Source organism: Bombus affinis, chromosome 5 (genome assembly GCF_024516045.1).
Source record: "Bombus affinis isolate iyBomAffi1 chromosome 5, iyBomAffi1.2, whole genome shotgun sequence".
Lineage (NCBI taxonomy): Eukaryota > Metazoa > Arthropoda > Insecta > Hymenoptera > Apidae > Bombus > Bombus affinis.
The window spans coordinates 4,461,516-4,482,745 of record NC_066348.1 but is presented as its reverse complement, the minus strand read 5'-3'; the positions used below and the strand labels follow the sequence as shown (position 1 = coordinate 4,482,745).

The window sequence follows — 21,230 nt, the reverse complement described above, 5'->3', positions numbered from 1 at the left end:
TTATTCTAAAAGTGATCGAAGAATTAATTGCAATATTACTTTCGATTGCCACGCAGAGAAACATAGATTGAAAGTTTGATATTAAAATTCATAAAAATAAATAAAGTAGCATACTTTATCTCCCAAGTGTCTCGCTTTTTAAAAATAAAGGGAGTCAAAGTTTTCGTACATAAATTTAGCGGACAAAGGAAGAGGAAAAGTTTCTAAGCTATTGTAAATTTCATAGAGTCGCGAAGACGGAATTCATGAGGAAACAACTTTGTGCTTTTGGGAAGTGTTTTCAGGAATTACCTTAAAGTACATTCCTTTCTTTTTAATGAAATAAAATTGTTTTTATCTATTTGCCGAATCAGTGAGTACGTTATACCATTTAGTTTAATTGTTTAATTAATTCACTTTGTGCTTAACTAAAAACTGTCTTTTAATTGAAAACAACAACTACAACATTGCTTAAATTCAATTTCTTAATAAGAAATATACTAATTTTTCTTATTAAATGCATTTATAGACACTTTAATTTTACTAATTAACATATCCAGTTATAATTTTACACAATTATATCAATATAATAATATTTGCCTGTAATTGCCATAAAGTAACGCGGAAATTACTTCGAATTGTGATGAATAAAGAACTGTTAGAAGAATGGTTAGATCAATTTTCTTCTCCAATTAGTATACGAAATGGTGCATTGTAGCTACTGGTATGTTTATTTCTTTCCCAGTTTTACTGTTCTACTCTTCTAGGAAATAATGAACGCCATTCCTTCCATTCCGTTTTATCCAACCATCCATTTACTATCATCTCTTTCGGTGCACATCTGATGCAACGATTTTGTATTTATCTTATTTATTTTTAATATCTTGCTTTCTATATTTGATGACGCAAAATTTTCTAATTATGATTAAATTTGAAAAGTTCAAGAAAAATGTATGTCTGTATGATGGGAAAGGGAGATACAAAAATAGTAATTGGTAATAATTTCTTCAACTTTAATACAGTATCTGACAAAGTCAAACATTATTTGTTTTATTGAATACTTCGATTATATATTCTATAGGATATATTTATCGACTTTTCTACCGTTTCCTGAAGCACATCGTATTTAAATATTCTTTAAATTCAATAAAGCAATGAAAGCAATTAATAAAATTATCTTGCAAGAGATTCTTAGATCATAATTTGTCGTATTGTTAATGAAGCAACGAGGATTCTTTTAAAAAGTCCTAAAAGCATTAGGATTATTAAGACTTTCTTCAATTACTTACTCCCATTATCTATCTTCCTCGAGTATCCGGGTCTTGATAGCCAATAGTAAAGCGCTTGGAGAATCATCATAAATATATCAACCACATACGATAACCGTAGTTTACTCGGATAACCGAATCGAAGGGGCACATGCGAGAGAGAAAATAGGGAGAAAGATATTTTTTTATACATGTTGACAAAGTAGCTTCTATCAGTAATGGCCGAATCGTATCGGGTAGGTCAATTATTAATACCGGAAAGATAAGAAAATAATGTTAATGATCATATATCGTGAAAAAATTTTAAGAGAAAAAAGAACACCCACAGTTCAATTTTTATTCTAATCACGATTTAGTATTGAGTATAATATTCGGTTTTATTTTTACTAATTCGTCATTGATATGCATGCTTGCTAGCATCCTATTACGTAAACAGGTTTGATAACTACTAACATTCGGATATTTTTAGAGTTATGAAGCCTTGAAAACAATTTATTTAATGGCAATTATTTAGCTCTATAGAAGATATTATATCATGATATATATTAATTTAAATGCTCATTTGGTGTTTAAATTTTAACATGGCTTTAATTCAAAAATTGACAGATGAGTTAACAGTAACAGCAAAAAAATTGTTTGATATCATGTATTATTTATTTCAAATACAATAGTACTAACATCTTATACAATTTTAACTTTATAACTTTTACCTTATAGGGAATTATATTCTATTTTAACGGTTTATCGTTGCATCATATATATATATGTTTTCCTTACACAAATGCTTTTCTATTATTGTGTAGCAAAATAATCAGAAACTTATGTAAGAGTATTAGGTATATGTATCAAAAAAGTTATTTGATTTAAATACAAGGTGTATTTTTACGTATAACAAGGAAATTATTAAAAGTAAATCATTTTCGTATCTAGTCACAGGAAAATGAGCGCATAGTGTAATACGACTCGTTTTTGTATGTTGTAAGCTTTATTGGCAATTAACTCTAGCGGATGTAATAAATAGTGGAGAAATATAAATATTTATGCTCTCTTGCGAGTTCAGTACCATTTAAAATACAAAATGCAATTTTGCCAGAATCTAAAAAGTATTTCTCGTATATTTCCTCGTGCTACATATTACTAAATAAACTTGTATGTAGAAGAACAGAAAGCAAAATACATTCTCGACAAGTGTAGACATTCTCTGGTATATTTTACGGAGTGTGTACGTACTTTAACTTCTCTTATAACGCTCCAATTCCACATTCAAGTGGCAAAAAGAAAAAAAAGAAAGAAAGAAAAAATATGTATGCAACTTTTTAACGTATAAAGGAGATTATACTCGAATCTACGAAGATACTAACATCACGATGCAAAGAAATGAGTGATAGCATAATCCTTCAAAGCTACGTGATACACGATACTATGAGTGAAAGAAAAGAAACCACACAGCATGGACTTTGTTCGTGATAAATCTGATTAATTCAATTAAAAGTATAATTAAAAAGATTGCTATTATTCTACTTCCTGAAATATTTCGTGCTATTGCATTAGCTCGAATCTAAGAACATGCCACATATTCATATAGGAAAGACCTAGGACAATGTCGGTTAGAATGCTCTACCCGCCAACCAATCCGTTAATAATGTATGTACATACATCCGTTGTATAAAATATCGTTCACCTAATTAACTCTTTCGCTCGAATACGACGCGTATTATAACGCAAATTATTAAGGCACCCCGTTTGCCATGGAGTTTATTCAACTATTATACGTATGAATTTCTTTCCGAAATTATTTATTACGAACTGGAATGCGGTGAAATTTTGCTCATGTTTAAACTCGTTGATAGCGAAACGAAGTAATATTGATTAAGAACAGAGTGTGCATATACGTTAGCTAGTATTAACGTTAAATTTTTGTACGCTTTGCTGTTGATAAGAGTTGTAGAAATATCGTACGTAACCTTGGTTTGCCTTGAGTGTTTACGGTTGTTGAACTCGTGGAAGTAGATATTGTAATTACGAATGATTAATTCGATACAAACGTATCTCTTTCTGTAATACTTCTTTTCCGTATGTTTTAATACTACTAATCTTTATGAAGCTAAATTTTCATGTCATTTGCATACATATATGTATATAGTTACAGATTATCCCATGTAATTGGATCAAGTCATACTTTTAAAACGATAAAAGATAGGGAATTTCCCATGAAGCAACGTGAATTTTGATGAGCTTTTCTTCGTAAGAAAATATTAAATTCTATTAACAAATTCAGTCATTGATTGAAAAGGTGCTTATTAATTCAGATACTACTTTGCTAAATTAAAATTAATACACCCATATATTTTTTGAACTGTGTAATCGTTTTAAGATACATAAGTACTTTAACATTTTTCTATAAAGGATAAGGAAACGTATCAGTGCATTAAAAAATATGTAGTTGCATTTAAAAAAATACAGGCGACCTACAAATTGATTGAAACGTATCCATTTCCAAAGCAGACATATTCGAATCTATTGTTTTGATTTTCGTGTTGGCTAGAAAAATCTTGTTTTATCTTCTACTGATTTAGAACTATAATTTGGTCCACTTCCTTGAAACACTGTATAGTACCTATTTATTTACATATATACTTCTATTTGTTCATTTTACGCATTACTCGACTTTAACGAATACTTTTTGCGTAATGTACGCGAGCGTGTTCCTTGAAATATAGTTCTCTGAGGCATTCTCACCAAAACTCTTTCAAACACAGTATAGTGAGCATATATAAAATGTCTTTGCCAGTTTCGAAAATTTATTATTCCGTCCGGAACACACGAAAGAAACACGTGAAGCTCTTGTTAGTAAATACTGTAGCGTGGTCGTAAAAAATGCTCATTTTTGAGTTTAATCTTAATATATACGTGTATTATAGAGTAATAAATCGCATATTCTTTAGAATCTTATCGTTAATTTCTTTCGTATTCAGTAGTAAGGGATGTGTTATATACTTGATATTTCCGGAGGGAAATTTAGAAACACATATGTACTTATACATAACGGTAGCAGTTGCTGAAGTTTCTGACCTGGAACCTTTCTGAAAAACTGAACGTCTTGCATCAATTTAGATAAAGCTCCACTTTTAGTAGAAGAAGGCGTAGTAAGAACACATGGAGAGCGATCATGTCACTCAGCGTGCTATTGATTAGAAAATTACATTTTTAACAACTATCAGTCAGCACGCATCCTGAATATACAAAGCAAGGTTCGGGCGCTCTCAGTAAAAGCCATAAACAGACATTTTCCAACTCTCGAAGAATAAACATCAAACACAGAAATTCTCCAACATTCATCAGTAGATATCATTCAAATACAAGAGACGCCCTTACATACTTAAATGGTGTAAATATACACAATAATACATTCACAGTAATATATTCAAACAGTGTATTAGTCATTCAAGTTCATTAACACATTGTTTATATTTATACGTCGCTCATGTAGAGGTTGAAAAATCACCGGAGAGAGGAATGATCATATATTTGTTACAAGTAACATTTGTGATAAGATCTGAAAATGAAAAAAGGAATGAAGTTTGTGAAATAGTTTATTTACGAACATGTCTGCTGATCAGCACCTTAAGTATAATTTGCGCTGTATAAAAATTATTTGTTACTATTTCTTTGCAACGCATTATGCAAAATATGATAAGAAGCAATTGCAGAAATAGAAGTAATGTTGATCTTACCACAAAATTCCTTTACACTCTATAAACGATCAAATTTGCAGAGAAATAACATATAAATAGAAATGTTCAACTAAATAGTTAATCTTGAATTTTATTTATAGAAATCGAACTATGTAATATTTTCATGTGGATGAAAATTAATTCCCTCAAAAGTCGATTACTGTTCTTATTTATTCTGTCTTTTGATATAAAATTCATTCTCTATCTGCGTAGTAAAATTCCTAAAAATAACAGAAATGAAAGAAACATACAGGTGAGTGTCAATAGAATTCGATTGAATACAGTTAATTATGTGAAAAAGGAAACGCAGTACCGTATCGATATTATCGTGGCTAAAGATAGCGTTATCAGTAATTCCATGTTTGAACATAAAAGCTTTTCTCAACAACCGTTTAATTATTCTTAAATATAACTCCATCTTTGTAAATTTCGCACATTTTAATATAGAAGTTTATTTTATTGCTGTTTGTATAACAATTACACAATAGTAAAGTTTACAATTATCTTTAGTATCTCGCGTACAGTACCTATTATATTTATATAGAAAATTATAGAAATGCAAACAAGCAATTATGTATAATTGTATTTAATTAACATTCATACGGTATGTCTTATTATATTATCTTATTTTTTGTGCCTTGTGATTACTCTGTCTCTTTCTTTTGACATTATTTTTTCTACATTATTGATTTTATAACCATTATAATACAAATTTATATTGCAAATAAATATAAATAAATTTATGAATAAAAGATAGATATTCTATAGAATTGGAATATAATTTAATATAAAGACATTTTTGTCAAAATTCCTAAAATATTTTAAATACATAACAATCTATGAACGATGTTATAGTAGATATATGATTTGATTTTGTTACGCTAACTACATGTATATATCCATATGTATTTTAAAAATTTTATTTTATTTCATCTATATAGATATTATCCTATTTCATTAATATACCATATTAGCGTTAAACGATTTATTTATTGGTATCTAAATTTCAAATTTCATTAAAAATCTTTAATCAACAGATTGTGTACAATTGTGCAAATTTGTATTTTCGTGAGGGGCAACCAAAGCAAGAGAACATAAATAAAATTTTATTTCTTACTTACCACATTACAATACTATAATATCATGTCGCATCACTCTTAAGTTTCTAATAAATACATAAATATGCATAATCTCTTAGCCAATTACAATCTCTTTCTTTGTCAGCAAACAAAATTCTGCTTACAAAGGATTAACGATATTTATGAAACTGTTTTTATTAATATTCAATATTTATTATAATATAATATTTACGCAACACATAAAATTAATGGGTTGCATTCTGTTATCAAATATTTCTGACACTAGATATTTGATTAGACGTGTGTCGAAATTAAAATTATGAATTCTTCGAATATTCTATGCAAAATAATCACGAGTGACGACTGGATCGAATTACGTATAAGTAACTAAGTATTTTTGTCGTTTTATACATGCAATGGGAGTTCCTTGATGGTTGCGTCACTGCGTAGATTTGTGGGCTCATTGTGCGTGCATGCGTGCACGCATCCTGTTCTCGTTGCAAGAGTACACAATATATTTGCGGTGAAACGCTTTCATGAGTCGCAAATCAGTCTTAGGAAAATATTCGAAGTCGTGAGACATCTTTTTAAAACGTACATCAATGCAGCAGGTCTTTGTTTAGAAATTAAATAGAATTTCACTTGGAAAATTACCTGTTTGATGTCTTCTATCACAATAGCTAATATTGGTTCAAGAATCGTTTTTTCCTTTTTAGTTTTTAGATCTCCCATGAGATTCTGATGTTAGTACTTTCTTATCTACATTATTCAATATAATGCATTGTATGTCAATCCGCTGTTTAAGATACATGAGAAAAATATCGATTATACGATATAACAGAAATTATAACAGGGAATTATGAGAAACTGTATAAAATAAGAAAATATACAAAATACAATACACTTAAGGTTCTATATATGTTTATAATTTCACACTTTATGAGATAAATTATATTTACCAAAAAATGGACGATAAAAGGAAATCTTTTCTTTTACTGATTTTGCCACGTGGAGTGAGTAAACTCCTATACACTGCACGATATCTAAGCTGACAAGGGTAACAGTGAGAATTATTAGTTTATTGGAATCTCCAAATGGTGTACCCTTTGTGTGCTTATCCACCACATCTTATATACTATACTCAATCTTCACTTAAGCAACTCACGCTATATTTTTCGTGACGACATACACGAAGATTATCACTATTATTGTTTTTTCTAGTTTCATTTGCTTTGAATTTTGGTTTGTTGATTTTTGTTTTTTAACTGTTACTATAATAAAATTAAACAATAGTTTATGAACCATGCTAGTTTCATCTCGTAGAGCTATAAGTATCATATCGATAATGATTTTCGAAATATACATGTAATCCTCAAATAATATTATTGAATTATAGATGATTATCATAATTTACATTAGATTATGGAAATGTAGGATATTTAATTTGATTTTGTATCTTACATTCTCTGTGGTATAGATCAATACTAATATATTAGTTTAATTAAAAATTCAAAAATTAAGTAACATCACCTTAAATTATTATGATCTCCAATGATTCAATCTTAACTGGTATCATACCAGTTAAGAGATAGTATAAATAGATGTTAATATATTTCATTATAACTTACCAACTGATAACCAAAAGTACTATAGCTGGTACATTTTTGAAGACAGTCGAAAGTAAGGCCAGAATATTTGAAGATACAAGAAATATCTTGAAGTATCATATATAGCTAACTGTTAATTAAGCTTATCAAGTTAACATAAAATTTTAGTTTAGTCATTGGTAAAGTTACATTAATTTATAGTAGTATACCAATAATGTAAGTAAACCAGAAATGAATAATATACCATTAAATTGAGTAAGGAAGTTCAATTTATAATTTAATCTTAAAATTCCTCCATTTAATATAAAAAGCTAGAAACTAATAATTGCTATAAACAGATCGCGTTTTAACAATATAATAATATAATATTAAAATATAGTATAATAATGAATAAACAAAACAGTATATAAAAAATATAGGTCTTAAGCTATATGAGAATATAGAGAATTAATTAGTCTATCTTTATTAATAGGTTCTATTATCTCGTGATACAGTGACATAGGTATCTCTTCAAGTGCTGTAATATAATGTAACGCGCTACCCTAACGTACGATAATGAGATACTGCAACGTGTTACGCCGTAGTGCATATTATGTAACGCAAAACACACGGTGCATCATATCATCTAACACACATCTTATATATCCAAGCACATAATTATGTCTTGAGTTATTAGAATTCCTACTTATTCTCTTATAATATATGTAAATGCTCGTCGAATAATATTTTATCAATCATTAATTTCTACGCTTTTTTAAATTTCACACCATCATTGAAAAATTTTGCAGATATACTCTCTTTCTTTACGGGACTATTTTGGTCAAAAAATGCTGCACGTGTTTAACAAATTACCAGTTACATATTATACATATGTTACATTTAAAAGTATTCTTACAGGATCGAACCTCGTTTTTATTCATATTTCTCTTATTTACAATATATCGCTACGCAATAATTATTCAGATAATTCAGTCCATTTTGTAAAAATTTTCGATAACGTTTGACAATTATTTCTATAATTAATATTTTTTCTTTGATCAATATCCGGAATATCGATAAAAACTGATCGTCTTTTATTTTTCTGTCGCGATATACGTTGATTTAATCATTCCACGCTGGTTGTCAAATATTAACTTTTTCAATTATCAAAGTAATCCAAGATAATCCAAACTTTGTATAATATAAAAATATCTTGCATCATCACAAAAAAATTTAAAAAGAATAGGATAGTTAACCGTGGGAGTTATGTTTCAGCTCCGCCGCTGTCTATCCATCAAGCAACAAGCCCTAACAAAGCAATGCTATTATGTGTTAACGTCATTGTCTTCTAACTGCATGTCATCAACTAAACCAATGTTTTACTCTTATCAATACAAACTATAAATACTCTAGGAAATAGCTCATTTCGATCAGAATGAGGATATAGTACAACGATTTCAAAGTAGTATGTAATAGTATATATTAGTATTTTGAATCATAACCCGCTAGAGGAATTAATATGATTCATTGCTTATAGAATATTTTTTGTTTAGAATGGTTTCTGAAATATGCTGAAGAAGTTGATCGGTTTATTGCCAGATCACTATATATAGAGTGTTCATTTTGTAACAGACACTACGCTTTTTCAATCAGTAATTTAACAAATATATATTATAATCAACAATAAATCAAAATACTCTAATACCATCAAATTTGTTCAATGGGGAGTCAAATATGTATGGCTTCCTTCAGGTAATATTGGGCTAATTTCAAGGATGCCTCATTTAGTTGCTTTCTTTGAATAAGCTGCTTAGAAGATCATTTGAAAATATAAGATTCCTTAAGGTTTCTTATCTCTCTCTGTCTCTCTCAATGCATTTGATATCTTATAAGTTCATATGTGACTTACGTCTTAGTGAGGAGTTTTATTATATTTCAAAATGTCTTCCTAGTCAAAGTACTCTAAAAGAAACATAAGACATTGCTAAATTTATAACGATGCAGCCTACAATACTGGATAAAAGAATTACGTGCTACCATTTAAAAAGTAAAGGCGAGCCTGAATTTTATTAAAGGAAAAGTACTGACTAATTTTTGTTTGTAACATCTACTTCAAAATCTTGACAACTGTAAACTCTTTTTATACTTTTAATAAATGCATACGAAGGCTAGGGGGAAGATATGTTAAATCAAATTTCCCATTTTCCACAGAGACGCAGTTTTAAAATTTAATATATTTGCCAATCAATCCTATGTCATCAAAATTGATTTTCTATTTAATTTCGGAGCTAAACGTGTGTTTACAATCCCCCTAAAAATTTTTAAAACATTGTTTATTTTTAGTTTAGCTTCTAAAAAACATCATCCACTTATCTATTTTTAAAAAACTCTCCCTTTTGAACGTCACACGTTGTTTTCATTTTGAATTATATCATACTAAAATACTGTGTAATGACCGCAGTTTTTTATGCAAAATTTTATTTCTTTGAACACTGAAGTAGAAGCTTAGATAAATATTGGTTTCAAATATCTACTAAATATCACAATGAGTACTGTGCTCTCGATATTTTATATATCTTTCTGTATTATCATTTTTCTGTGTTTTTCTCTTCTGTTCTTCATATATCGTACCATGCTTTTCACGGTGTCCCAGAATCTTTTATACAGGGATACCGAAGCGAAGTGAAGGAATCGATACGTTGATCGTAACTCTCTCGACTTTTCAAGACACGTGCACCCTTAAGTGCGCCGTTTGGGCCACCACGAAAATGTTGCACCTTTCACCGATGTACGTACTCGGCGTAGAAGGGCATCAAAGCCGGCCGACAAAAGCAGCGGTTGGTGCATTTCGCACGAGTTGCTGCGACTTTCGATGGTCGGCCTCGATCGTAAAAAGACCCGCTTCGTTTCAACCAACTTGAACTTTTTTCTTTTACAGGAGCACGTGAATCTGGTGGGAAGGGACGGAGAGAACGGGCCGGTCCTCGTCTCGGTGAAGGCCGAGACGGTTGCTGGACAGGAGCATTGGAGGGTCTTGTTGCGATTGCGAGCGGGTTCGACTCACGAATTGGTACCGGCCGCGAATCTCGGCCCGAATCCATCACCTGCGAAAATGGTCAAGGTGAAGTCTCTCATCTCTTTTTAGTAACCCGCTCCTTAGCGAAACTCGGAATTTCGAATACCCCTTTTGATCTAATGCTTTCACCGAGCGCGAATTTCTCCTTTTAGAGTATTTACCATTATACAGAGTTTCCCTAAGCTTGTTAGAATCTATCGAGCAGATAAATTGCACTGTTTACTCTTTCGTGATTAGGAGTTTGTGATGGAAGATCAAGTAACCGAGAGAAATGCTGACAGTAAGCGATTATTATGAGTAATAAGACAGATATTGTTTTAACGTTCTACATAATATATTTTTAAAAAGTATGTATAAAATGCGTATGAAATTATTAATGAGCCTATCGGAATATCTTTGAAAATTGCAAATAAACTTTGTAATAAAAATTTATGAAAATTATAACAAGAGTGATAAGATGTGATTTAAGGAAACTGATTTTGCATATCGATATCGAAACGAGTAAGTTTTCAGGTCGAATAAATTTGTAATATTCATTTTTTAAAAATAAAGAAGGACAATAATTATCTATGACAGAATTTCTAATACATATAATTTATTAATCACATGGACGTACAAATAAAAAAATATTAAGTATACTTTTACATTGCTTTGTATGATAAATATGTATCATTTGCAATTAGCTGTTTAATCTGAAAAATTGTTATCAACAGTAAAAAGAAATTTGCATTATTTAATTTTTCGAACACAATACTTTTGTCTTTATCTGTGAGGATAATCAAATACTAATTCGACAGCAGTGTGTCTGGCATTTTCTTTTCTCATGATTATGTACTTGGATTAGTGCCAATTCCAAAGAAAATAAGGAATAGAAATTAGAGGTATTTTAAAACTGTTTTATAAATTGATCATGGAAAATTTCAGACAGGGGTTTATGGGTTTTAAGCTTTCAAACAGTTGTTGTCTTGAAAATCGTTAAAACTGAAACAGAAGCTGACGCACCCAAACAGTAAATTCACTTTGAGAATTGACGCAATCAGAAAAGTATGAAAAGCTGAAAAAAACTTTATTATTGTAATAACATATATATATATATATAAATTTATATTATTATTTATTATCACATCAATAATGCAACAGATCTTGTATATATATATATATTTTTAGATATATATATATCTTAGTAAACATTTTGGAAGTAGATTTTCATATAGTAATGAAAAGATTGTTTAATGCAATATAATAATGTTTCTTATGAATTTTAAAAATTTCTTGTTTCTTTTATACGATAGAAATTGTTTATAAATGTTTCAATAATTTACTGCAAGAATTTGATTCGTATCTGCGTTTTAATTGTGGGCTCCTAATTGTCCTTAATTTGAACCCATGAAGTAGCAATTCCAGTCTCCGCTTCCTGGTATTTGCAACAATTGTCGAGATTTGCAAGGCTGTACGTTACATTATGCAAATATGTACATATATGTACATATTTTATGCATATCGCTTGAAAAATGTTACTGTTTATAATTTTGTTACTTATTTTCAATTCAAATGATTTTTCATAAATTTACATTTCATATGAGCAAGTGTTGCGAAAGCTTTTTCGTTTTGAAAAAAGAAGTAACACTGAAGTTGTGAATTCAATGTTTGCTTGTAATTTTAATAAAAGTTAGTTGAGGAAATAAATATGTTAGATACCTATTTTTGTTTGATTTTTTAATACAAAAAAATTTTAATTTAGTTTTGTTTAATCTTTTTAATATAAAAATATCTCTAACATATTAAATATTATTATATCGCTGATTTATTAATCAGTGTTTACTATATTAATTTCTAGATGATCTATATTTTCATTAGATTAAAATTAACTTTTCGATTTTACATAAATACTTTATAAATTTCATTTCAATTAAACAGATTTGAATAGAGATTCAATTAATCTTATATTACTTATTTTTAGATTTCCAATCTTTTGCGAGTTATTATATCATTTTTATTAATAACATATGCAAAGGTTTAAAATTATATCTGTTAACTATTTCACGCCAATGCATAGGACTGGAATACACAGCAGATAAGTCTTGAATAAAACGGTTTAATACTATCAACGATTTTGCTTAAAACTGTCATGGTCAATAAAAGAGAACCAGATGCTAACTTTTAATCATAAGCTGAATCATTGCTACATGTATCACATGAAAAGTCCGGTACAAATTATTTTTTATTTTTCTCTCGAACTTTCTCTCGAAGTTACTTAAAGTTTCAAGATATAATGTTAATCAGTTTAAAATTTATTTATAATTCCATGCGAGAAAATGATTGCAAATATATACATTCCCAAAGTAAAAGAAAAAGACCGTAATCTATCAGCACGGTGGAGCATGACGTAGTTTCTTTTTACAGGCGATCAACGAATCCCTGAACGTGAGCACGCTGATGCCGGTTGTCTGTTCCGGTGCTGGTACACTGATAGCACGGTATGACGAACATGCCTTGGTATCGAGGTTTAAATTCGGTGTTCTTCACCAACGTGCCGGTCAAGTTACCGAAGAACAACTCTTTGGAAATAGACAAATTACACCAGCTTTCCAAGAGTTTCTTGACTTATTGGGTCAGAAAATCGACTTGAAAGATCACAAAGGGTTGGTAGCATTTGTTACAAGATATTTGATTAAAAATATTTTCAAAAATAACATAACACACAAAATAATAAATACCCATACACAACCGCTCAAAAGTGTCCGGACACTTGTTTATTTTCTACATGATGTATGTCATTTATATAATTATGGATAAGCCAAACTACAACAATTTTATTCTTTATAATCATTATAGTCTTTTCTAATCATTAAATTAGTTCTTAAAGGGCAATATGCAATAATAAGATTGGTATTTCTAATTGACAAATCTTATAGAACTATTTTATTATTTAACATGCTTTTTCTCCATAGATCTTTTAATTTCTAAATTAGAAGTCAGATTAATAAGGATCTTCTAAACTGATACACTGCCAATGTTAATAATATCAATGATATTTAAATAGTAAATGCACGTAATAGTATTGTATACAGTAAATAGTAAAATACATTATTGTTATGTATTCTAATAGGTATTTTAGTGATTCCGTAAAAAAGTATCAAATGTTACTTCCAGTTACTAATTCATCATTAACTTCTAGACTTCGCTAAAATTCACTACTATTAAGACAAATTGATCAATGTATCTGGATACTTCTGAGCGGTAATGCATACATTGTTTAATATGAAATTATGCGATTTTATGGCTGACAAATAAATAAAACTTGTTCATTTAATATAAGAACCTATATTTTTATAAACTGTTTTATATGGTCAACACGTTTTATGTTGCATGTGCTATCGGTAATAGATCGATTTTCAATCAGACTATTTGATATATCGACAAGGTACATAATCATAAAACATTTCGTAATATTACTAATAGATACATAATTATTATGTAAGAGGGTAGTATAGTAATCAAGCTTTACTCGCTATGTTACATATGTCTAGACATTGAATTTCATTTTCTTGCATTATATATTTAATAACGTCTTTTTCCATGATTTATATATGATGTATCATAAAAAATTATTATATATGAATTACAAATAACATTATATTCTTTATTATTAATAAAGAATTATATTTATTATTATATATTTATTAAAACGAAGGTCTTAACTTAGACATATTTAAAAAAAGCCGAAATAAGACTATCTATGAATTTGATAAATTTTGTAATGTTTTATATATTTCTATTTCTACTTGTTTCGTTACTTTGCATCTTGTATATTGAAAAAGAAAAAATTCATTATTCTTAAGACATATATCGTACCTAGTTGTAAAATATATATATAATATATAGAATAAATGTAGACACTATTACTACAAATGCAGCCCGAATGAAAAATTGCGATACAAAATCTGTTACTGTATATAAGTTGGGTAACATTATGTAATGTTTGCATAAATAATTTTTAAAAATACACCGATGCAAAAGTTTCAAAATGTTTTTTATATTTAAATAGTAATAATGCAATCCATTTTGATTTAATTTTAAAACAAGCTCGAACAATACTTTTAAAGAAACTATATTCTACTATTAGTGTTCTAGTTATACATTGAGGATTAACATCTCTAATAATTATCATTACGTATTTCGTTTCCCATTTAACAAATTTAGTGAATTTAATGAAATTTGGAATTAAATATCCCGTAATTTTAAATCTACTGAAGAATTCACTTCACTAAAAAATATTTTCACTTTAACAAAAAATTCACTAATTAAAAATTGTAATTCAGGTATAAAATTAAATATTATATATAGGTAATAATCGCCATATTATATATATAGTCTAATATCGGTCCTTAATTTTATTTTTTGCCTCTTTTGAAAGCAATTATGTTACTGTATGGTCAAATATGTGTGTATCAATGTTTATAGATACCGCGGAGGTTTGGATACTCGACATGGACAGACTGGAGATTCCGCGGTATACGAAGTATTTCGAGGTCGAGAAGTGCTGTTTCATGTGGCTTCTCTGTTGCCATACAGTCCAGGAGACTCTCAGCAATTGCAGCGTAAAAGACACATCGGCAATGACATCGTCGCGATAATATTCCAAGAGGAGCCAACCCCTTTCAGTCCAGATATGATCGCCAGTCACTTCTTACATGCATTCATCGTGGTACAAGTCGTCGACCCCTGCACTCCTAATACAAGGTATATTCTTAGATTTGTATGAACCGTGTCTATGTAGTAAGGTCGTATAAAGTCCGGGTGCGTCAGTTACGAAATCGCTATTCCTAACTTTGAACAAACATCCGGTTAAATTAGTTCGCTAAATGTTGCGTTTTCTCAGGTACAGAAAATAGGTTTTCTTTTTTTATCAATTAATAAAGTGTTAATCTAATAATCTAGTATTAATCAAAGTTCTGATACGTTCATATATTAAATTTTTGACGTGGTAAATAATTTGTAGACACTCATTTGAATTCTGTATGTAGGTACAAGGTCAGTATAACGGCACGAAACGATGTTCCCTGGTTTGGTCCAGCTTTGCCAGCACCAGCTGTATTTTTGCGGGGAGTCGATTTCAAGGAATTCCTTTTGACGAAATTAGTGAACGCTGAGAATGCGGCGTATAAAGCTGAGAAGTTTTCAAAACTTGAGGTAATTATCACACATTTACAAAACTATTAAGTATATTCGTAGCCATAGTGGAATAATTATGATAATATAAAAAAATAGCTTTGATGATAGCTATAAGTTATTAAGTAATGAAAATCAAACGCCAATAATAGAATTTTTCAACATACAGCTAAGAACGAGGTCAGCTCTGTTAGAATCTTTAACGGAAGAATTACAAGCAAAGACTGCAGAATTTCTCGGAGGAGCGATCGGCTTAGGAGCTACCGGTATGGGGTTTGGAGGAAATTGCCCAGTAAGTCCAACAGCAAGTGATGCATCAGGATCTGGTAGCGGTGGAAGTGGTTCTAGATTTATTGATACCGTTCGAAAGGCGCTGATATCGCGTGTTAGAAATGCCTCGACGGAGAGCGTACCACAACAATTATCGAAAAAGGGCCAGTCAGAGCCTAGTCCACCGAGCAATCGACAATCAACCACGAAAATTAGTAGCAAACGTTCGGTAGAACCTTCGAGTCCCTTAGGTTCTCCGGATTTAACCCTTAGAAGAGATTCAGAACGTGGAAGCCCTAGTTTAGGAAGTCAGGACAGTAGTTTATCCAATACAGACAATCAAGATAGTAGTTTGGCCACCTTACAACAAGATGAAGTTGATCGTAGAGAATCCACTACTTCAATTTGTGCTAGCAATGACACGACGTTGGTAGACAAAACTTCTGTATCATCTGTTCAAAGACTGACTCACGAAAATTTACGAAAACAAGAGCGATCCGAGAAAACAGAAACAACACAGCGTGTTATTTCGGAAAGTGACGATAGCTCATTAAATAGCGAGCTGGAGCTAGACCAAGCTGTATATCCCGACAGCGATACAGGCCTCGAATCAATGAGTTCAGCTGAAACTCATGATACAGCAAGATGTACTACTAAGGATGGCGTTTTAGAAAATGAAAATTTACGAATGGAAGTCACTAGGCTTAAATGCGATAAGTTAGATTTACTGAGGCAAAATGTGGTACGTATGTAAAGATATGGAATTTTCTATGTTTTTTTGCGATAATTTAAGTATAATCTTATTTTATAGACTTGCCAACGTGATATAAAACGTCTACGAGAAAAGGAACTTCAGTTGCAGTCCGACCTTGCAGCTGCTTCAAAAGAAATTCTTCGATTGCGAGCAATGTTGAAAGAATGTTCGACGAGTATTCCATTGGATAACAATAATCAGCAAACGTCTACCGTTTAAAGATCTCTTTGAGATACGTTTAATACGCCTTTGTCGGCGAATAAAACTTCCCGTTGCAATTATTAGATTTTAATAATTAGTTAGGTGCAGTAGTTGAAAACTCTACACGTCGTACTTTTTCGGAATTGCTTCTTCTAAAGAAATTTTTCCGAAGTAGTTTGCAAAGAGTTTGAAACTCGCAATTGAGAAATGCTTTATGTTATGTTGTAACATTGTGGTTGAACTTCTTTAGGTAGAAATTGATACAAACGCTGTATATTACAAAAGGACGGGTCAGTGAAGAATATTTAGAGGAAATGTTTTGCGATATAACTATAGTGATGCGTCTTTCGAAATATTAGTAACGTAGACGCTAATTGTTACTTGTAGAAATATTTGTTTGACTTTTAACAATATTATTTATCTATTAATTTATTAGTAGATGTAAGTTAATCTCTAATAGTCAATATAGATACAAATAAATGATCACACAAGCACACGCAACACATAAATATCAATAGGAATGTTTAAAAAAGTAGGTACATCTTGTCATTATATAATAGATAGATTAGAATAAAAAGTAAAATGGCCTTTAGACTTAGTTTCCGAAATCAAGAGTAAATACACAGAAATTAATATAACATATTTTATCTGTAATAATTAAATGTGCATAAATCGAGATCGATATATATATAATATATATGATATATGATATATATATATACATATATACATATATAACATATATATATATATATATATATATATATATGTTATATATATATATATATATATATATATATATATATGTATATATAAAGCAGCAGTTACAGTTCTCGTACCGTCTTCAAATGAGACAACTGCGTATTGTCCCATAAAACGATCTAAAGTGACTGGTATAAGTGTCCACGCGCTTATGGGCTATAGAAATATGTGTTTCATCGATATATTTCTGACGTCTCACATTGAAACAAGGATATGTATCGCTAGTTACAGTATTCGTCGCGGTGAATTTACCGAAACCATTACTAGTTTTTTAGTATTAGTTCAAAACAATTTTAGGAAACATGAGAACACCTCGTTAGTTAATCTTACGGCATCATTAGCTGGCTTAGAATAAGATTAGGTTTTCTAGCCGTTTTAACGGTTATAATGATTTAAATGCACCAAATTGTTTAATAACACATGATGTATCGATGTGTCAGTAACATGCGAGTAAGACACGTATTATCATTCATTGTTATAATATGCAAAGTAAACTAAGTGTATTTCATTTGCTTAGTTATGCACCCTTTTCTTCATTATCTTTCACCAATGGTATTAGTATGATTTATTATTATTATTATTATTATTATTATTATTATCATTATTATTATTATTATTATTATTATTATTATTATTATTATTATTATTATTATTATTATTATTATTATTATTATCATTATTATTATATTATTACTATTATCATTATTATTATATTATTACTATCATTATTATTATATTATTACTATTATTATTATTATTATTATTATTATTATTATTATTATTATTATTATTATTATTATTATTATTATTATTATTATTATTACTATTATTATTATTATTATTATTATTATTATTGTTATTATTATTATTACTATTATAATTACTATTATAATTACTATTAATCTCGTTTTACTTTATAGCATTCTTTCTTCTTTTGTAAATAATTGACTATCTTTCTACACAGAAAGATCGAGAGTGTTGTGAAAGAAAGGACAGAGGGACATGAAAGTTCACTCATATATAATACCAAAGTTTATCATAGTAAAATCTACTTCTCTTAGTTTTCTACATTCCTTTTCATACGATATTTGCCTCTAAAATCTGCGTATAAAAATAGCATATACTTTCCTCAAGCAAACGTTTTTTCTACAAGTACAAGTTTTCTTCTGAATTTCAATGAATCTTTGTATGTCTTTACAAATACTTTGCAGACATATTACGATTATCACTGCCTGTATAATGTCTTTTTGGAGTGTATCACATTTTTCCATTTTAAACGAAATTTCTGGTTTGCAATTTACGCGGTACAATACGATTTTTTCAATTACTTGCATTGCTTATCTCGGAAAACTTCTATCCGCGAAAATCTCTATCCTATATGTAAGAGAATCGTGGTATGTAAATGAAAATTTCTCATCGAAAAATCGTTACTATAAAGAGCAAACTACGTCTCCAAACATATTTTACGATGATTTACTTTCAAATTTACTTGAAATGACGATCTTTGTAATGCCGGCTGAGATCTTCAGGAAAATGAAGCTTCCAAAAGATACACAAAAAATAGCAATCGCTGCGAACACTTTCCAGTAGTACTATTTTTAACTGTCGTAAAGATGAGCACACATGGTATATTTTATACGGTTTACGATCAATGTATTTTTACAAAGTTCTTTTAGAATGAGCGTGAAGTAGGTCAGCCGAATATTTGGTTTCGTGAAATTTATAGAACAAAATATGCAAAACATCTCAAATATCAGAAACTGTGCATTACAATTATTTTGAATCTTAGAATATCTCTTTATAAACCATAAACATTTAATAATTTGAAGAAAGCACGCACATACATACACATATACATACGATAAATAAATCTGAAACTACAGGACATAAAAGCGATTTTAATAGAATGTATTTCACTGTCAAAGATTAGTGCAGGTACTCAAAAACTTTTATTACTGCGTATTAAATTTGATATTTACGTATGAAGAGCTCGGAATTAATCGAGATTACTTTTACAAATGTATGTACATAACGTGAATTGCGTTTAAATAATAGGTCATCTGATGAGAGCGTCTCTTTGTCTAAAATTTAGGAAAAAAACTGTGTTTACCATTCTCTAGTGTGATTTCTATGCTGGCCTTGCAAAATCAAAGAAAGATTATCTATATTACAAAGAGATATGTGTTATTATATTACGAGAGAGAGAGTGTGAGTGCGAACGAGAGAGAGATAAAATATTACTGCTATAAATATATATTTTGTATTTAATATTAATCGCCCAAATCTATCTAACAAAACTGCGAATACTATTATTCTTTGACACTACGACACGAAAGTATATATTTCTTATGACTGGTGTAAGTATTCGCATAATATTTTTTTCTTTTCTATGCACAACTGTCAACTTGAAAATCAGTGGTAATGATGTTCGCCAATAAATAAAATAATTTAAACCAATTGTTTGTAATTATTATTACATGTATATAAAATACTTCCTAATATAGGATTAAATGTATCTATTACTGATTTTCTATCAGTTATCGTTATCATATAAAAATAGATAAAATATTTTAGTAGAATATAAAACCGATAAATATAATTTTCGCCGATAAATTTAATTAAAATTTTTCAATCGTTTATGATCTTTTTTTGTTATGATAAAACATATTTAAATAATCAGAAAGTTTTTTTATACGGTTTTTTTTTTTTTATTAATTTTCTGTCATCTATTTATTTTAAGTCGTATCAACCACTGAATCTATAGAGACAATATTTATAGTTTTTCAAGGAGATAGGTTGTATTTTTTTAAAATGTCAGTAGCTTTGTATCTTCTTTTTGTCACTGATGCTTTTCTGCATACAATAATCGACGTCGCAATTCTTTCTTTCGGCTGAGAATGTGCTACAGAAGAAAATGAGGTGATCGATGGTTAATATGATGTTATACTGTAACTATGTATGTACGTATGTATATACATACATATTTTACAAATTCCATTTTATTGATGTCGGAGTAAATATTATCATATATGTATTGCTTTAAATATATAACATCAGAAATTCATATTAATTAATTAATTTCATATTAATCTTGCTAAAAAAAATTTTGTAATTGGAGTTATACTTTCAAAATCTCAAAATAATACATAGATATTTATCTTTTTTCTAATTATAAGTGAATACATGAAAATAAAAATTTTTACTCCTAAGATAACTTAGTTTTAACAACAACAATAGTGGTATAATAAAAGTGGTATTTTATATAAATGAATTAATCATTTCGTGAATAAAATGAATAAAATATTACAACATATTGCATGCCTTGAATAAAATTATTTAAGAATGCATT

The 21,230-nt window shown here is 29.3% G+C and overlaps 1 protein-coding gene across 8 annotated transcripts in view; it reads left to right on the top strand.

Annotated features, from left to right (window-relative positions):
* LOC126916589 (rap1 GTPase-activating protein 1) overlaps positions 1–20,338 on the top strand; it is a 254,018-nt gene extending 233,680 nt beyond the window's left edge. For all 8 annotated transcript variants that reach the window (XM_050722532.1, XM_050722537.1, XM_050722536.1 and 5 more), the window contains 6 exons: positions 10,585–10,767; positions 13,126–13,364; positions 15,187–15,465; positions 15,750–15,915; positions 16,064–16,906; positions 16,976–20,338. In XM_050722532.1, the coding sequence (XP_050578489.1) occupies positions 10,585–10,767; positions 13,126–13,364; positions 15,187–15,465; positions 15,750–15,915; positions 16,064–16,906; positions 16,976–17,137 (1,872 nt within the window). In that variant the 3' untranslated portion in view covers positions 17,138–20,338. The remainder of the gene's footprint in view (positions 1–10,584; positions 10,768–13,125; positions 13,365–15,186; positions 15,466–15,749; positions 15,916–16,063; positions 16,907–16,975) is intronic.
* Positions 20,339–21,230: the final 892 nt, after the last annotated feature.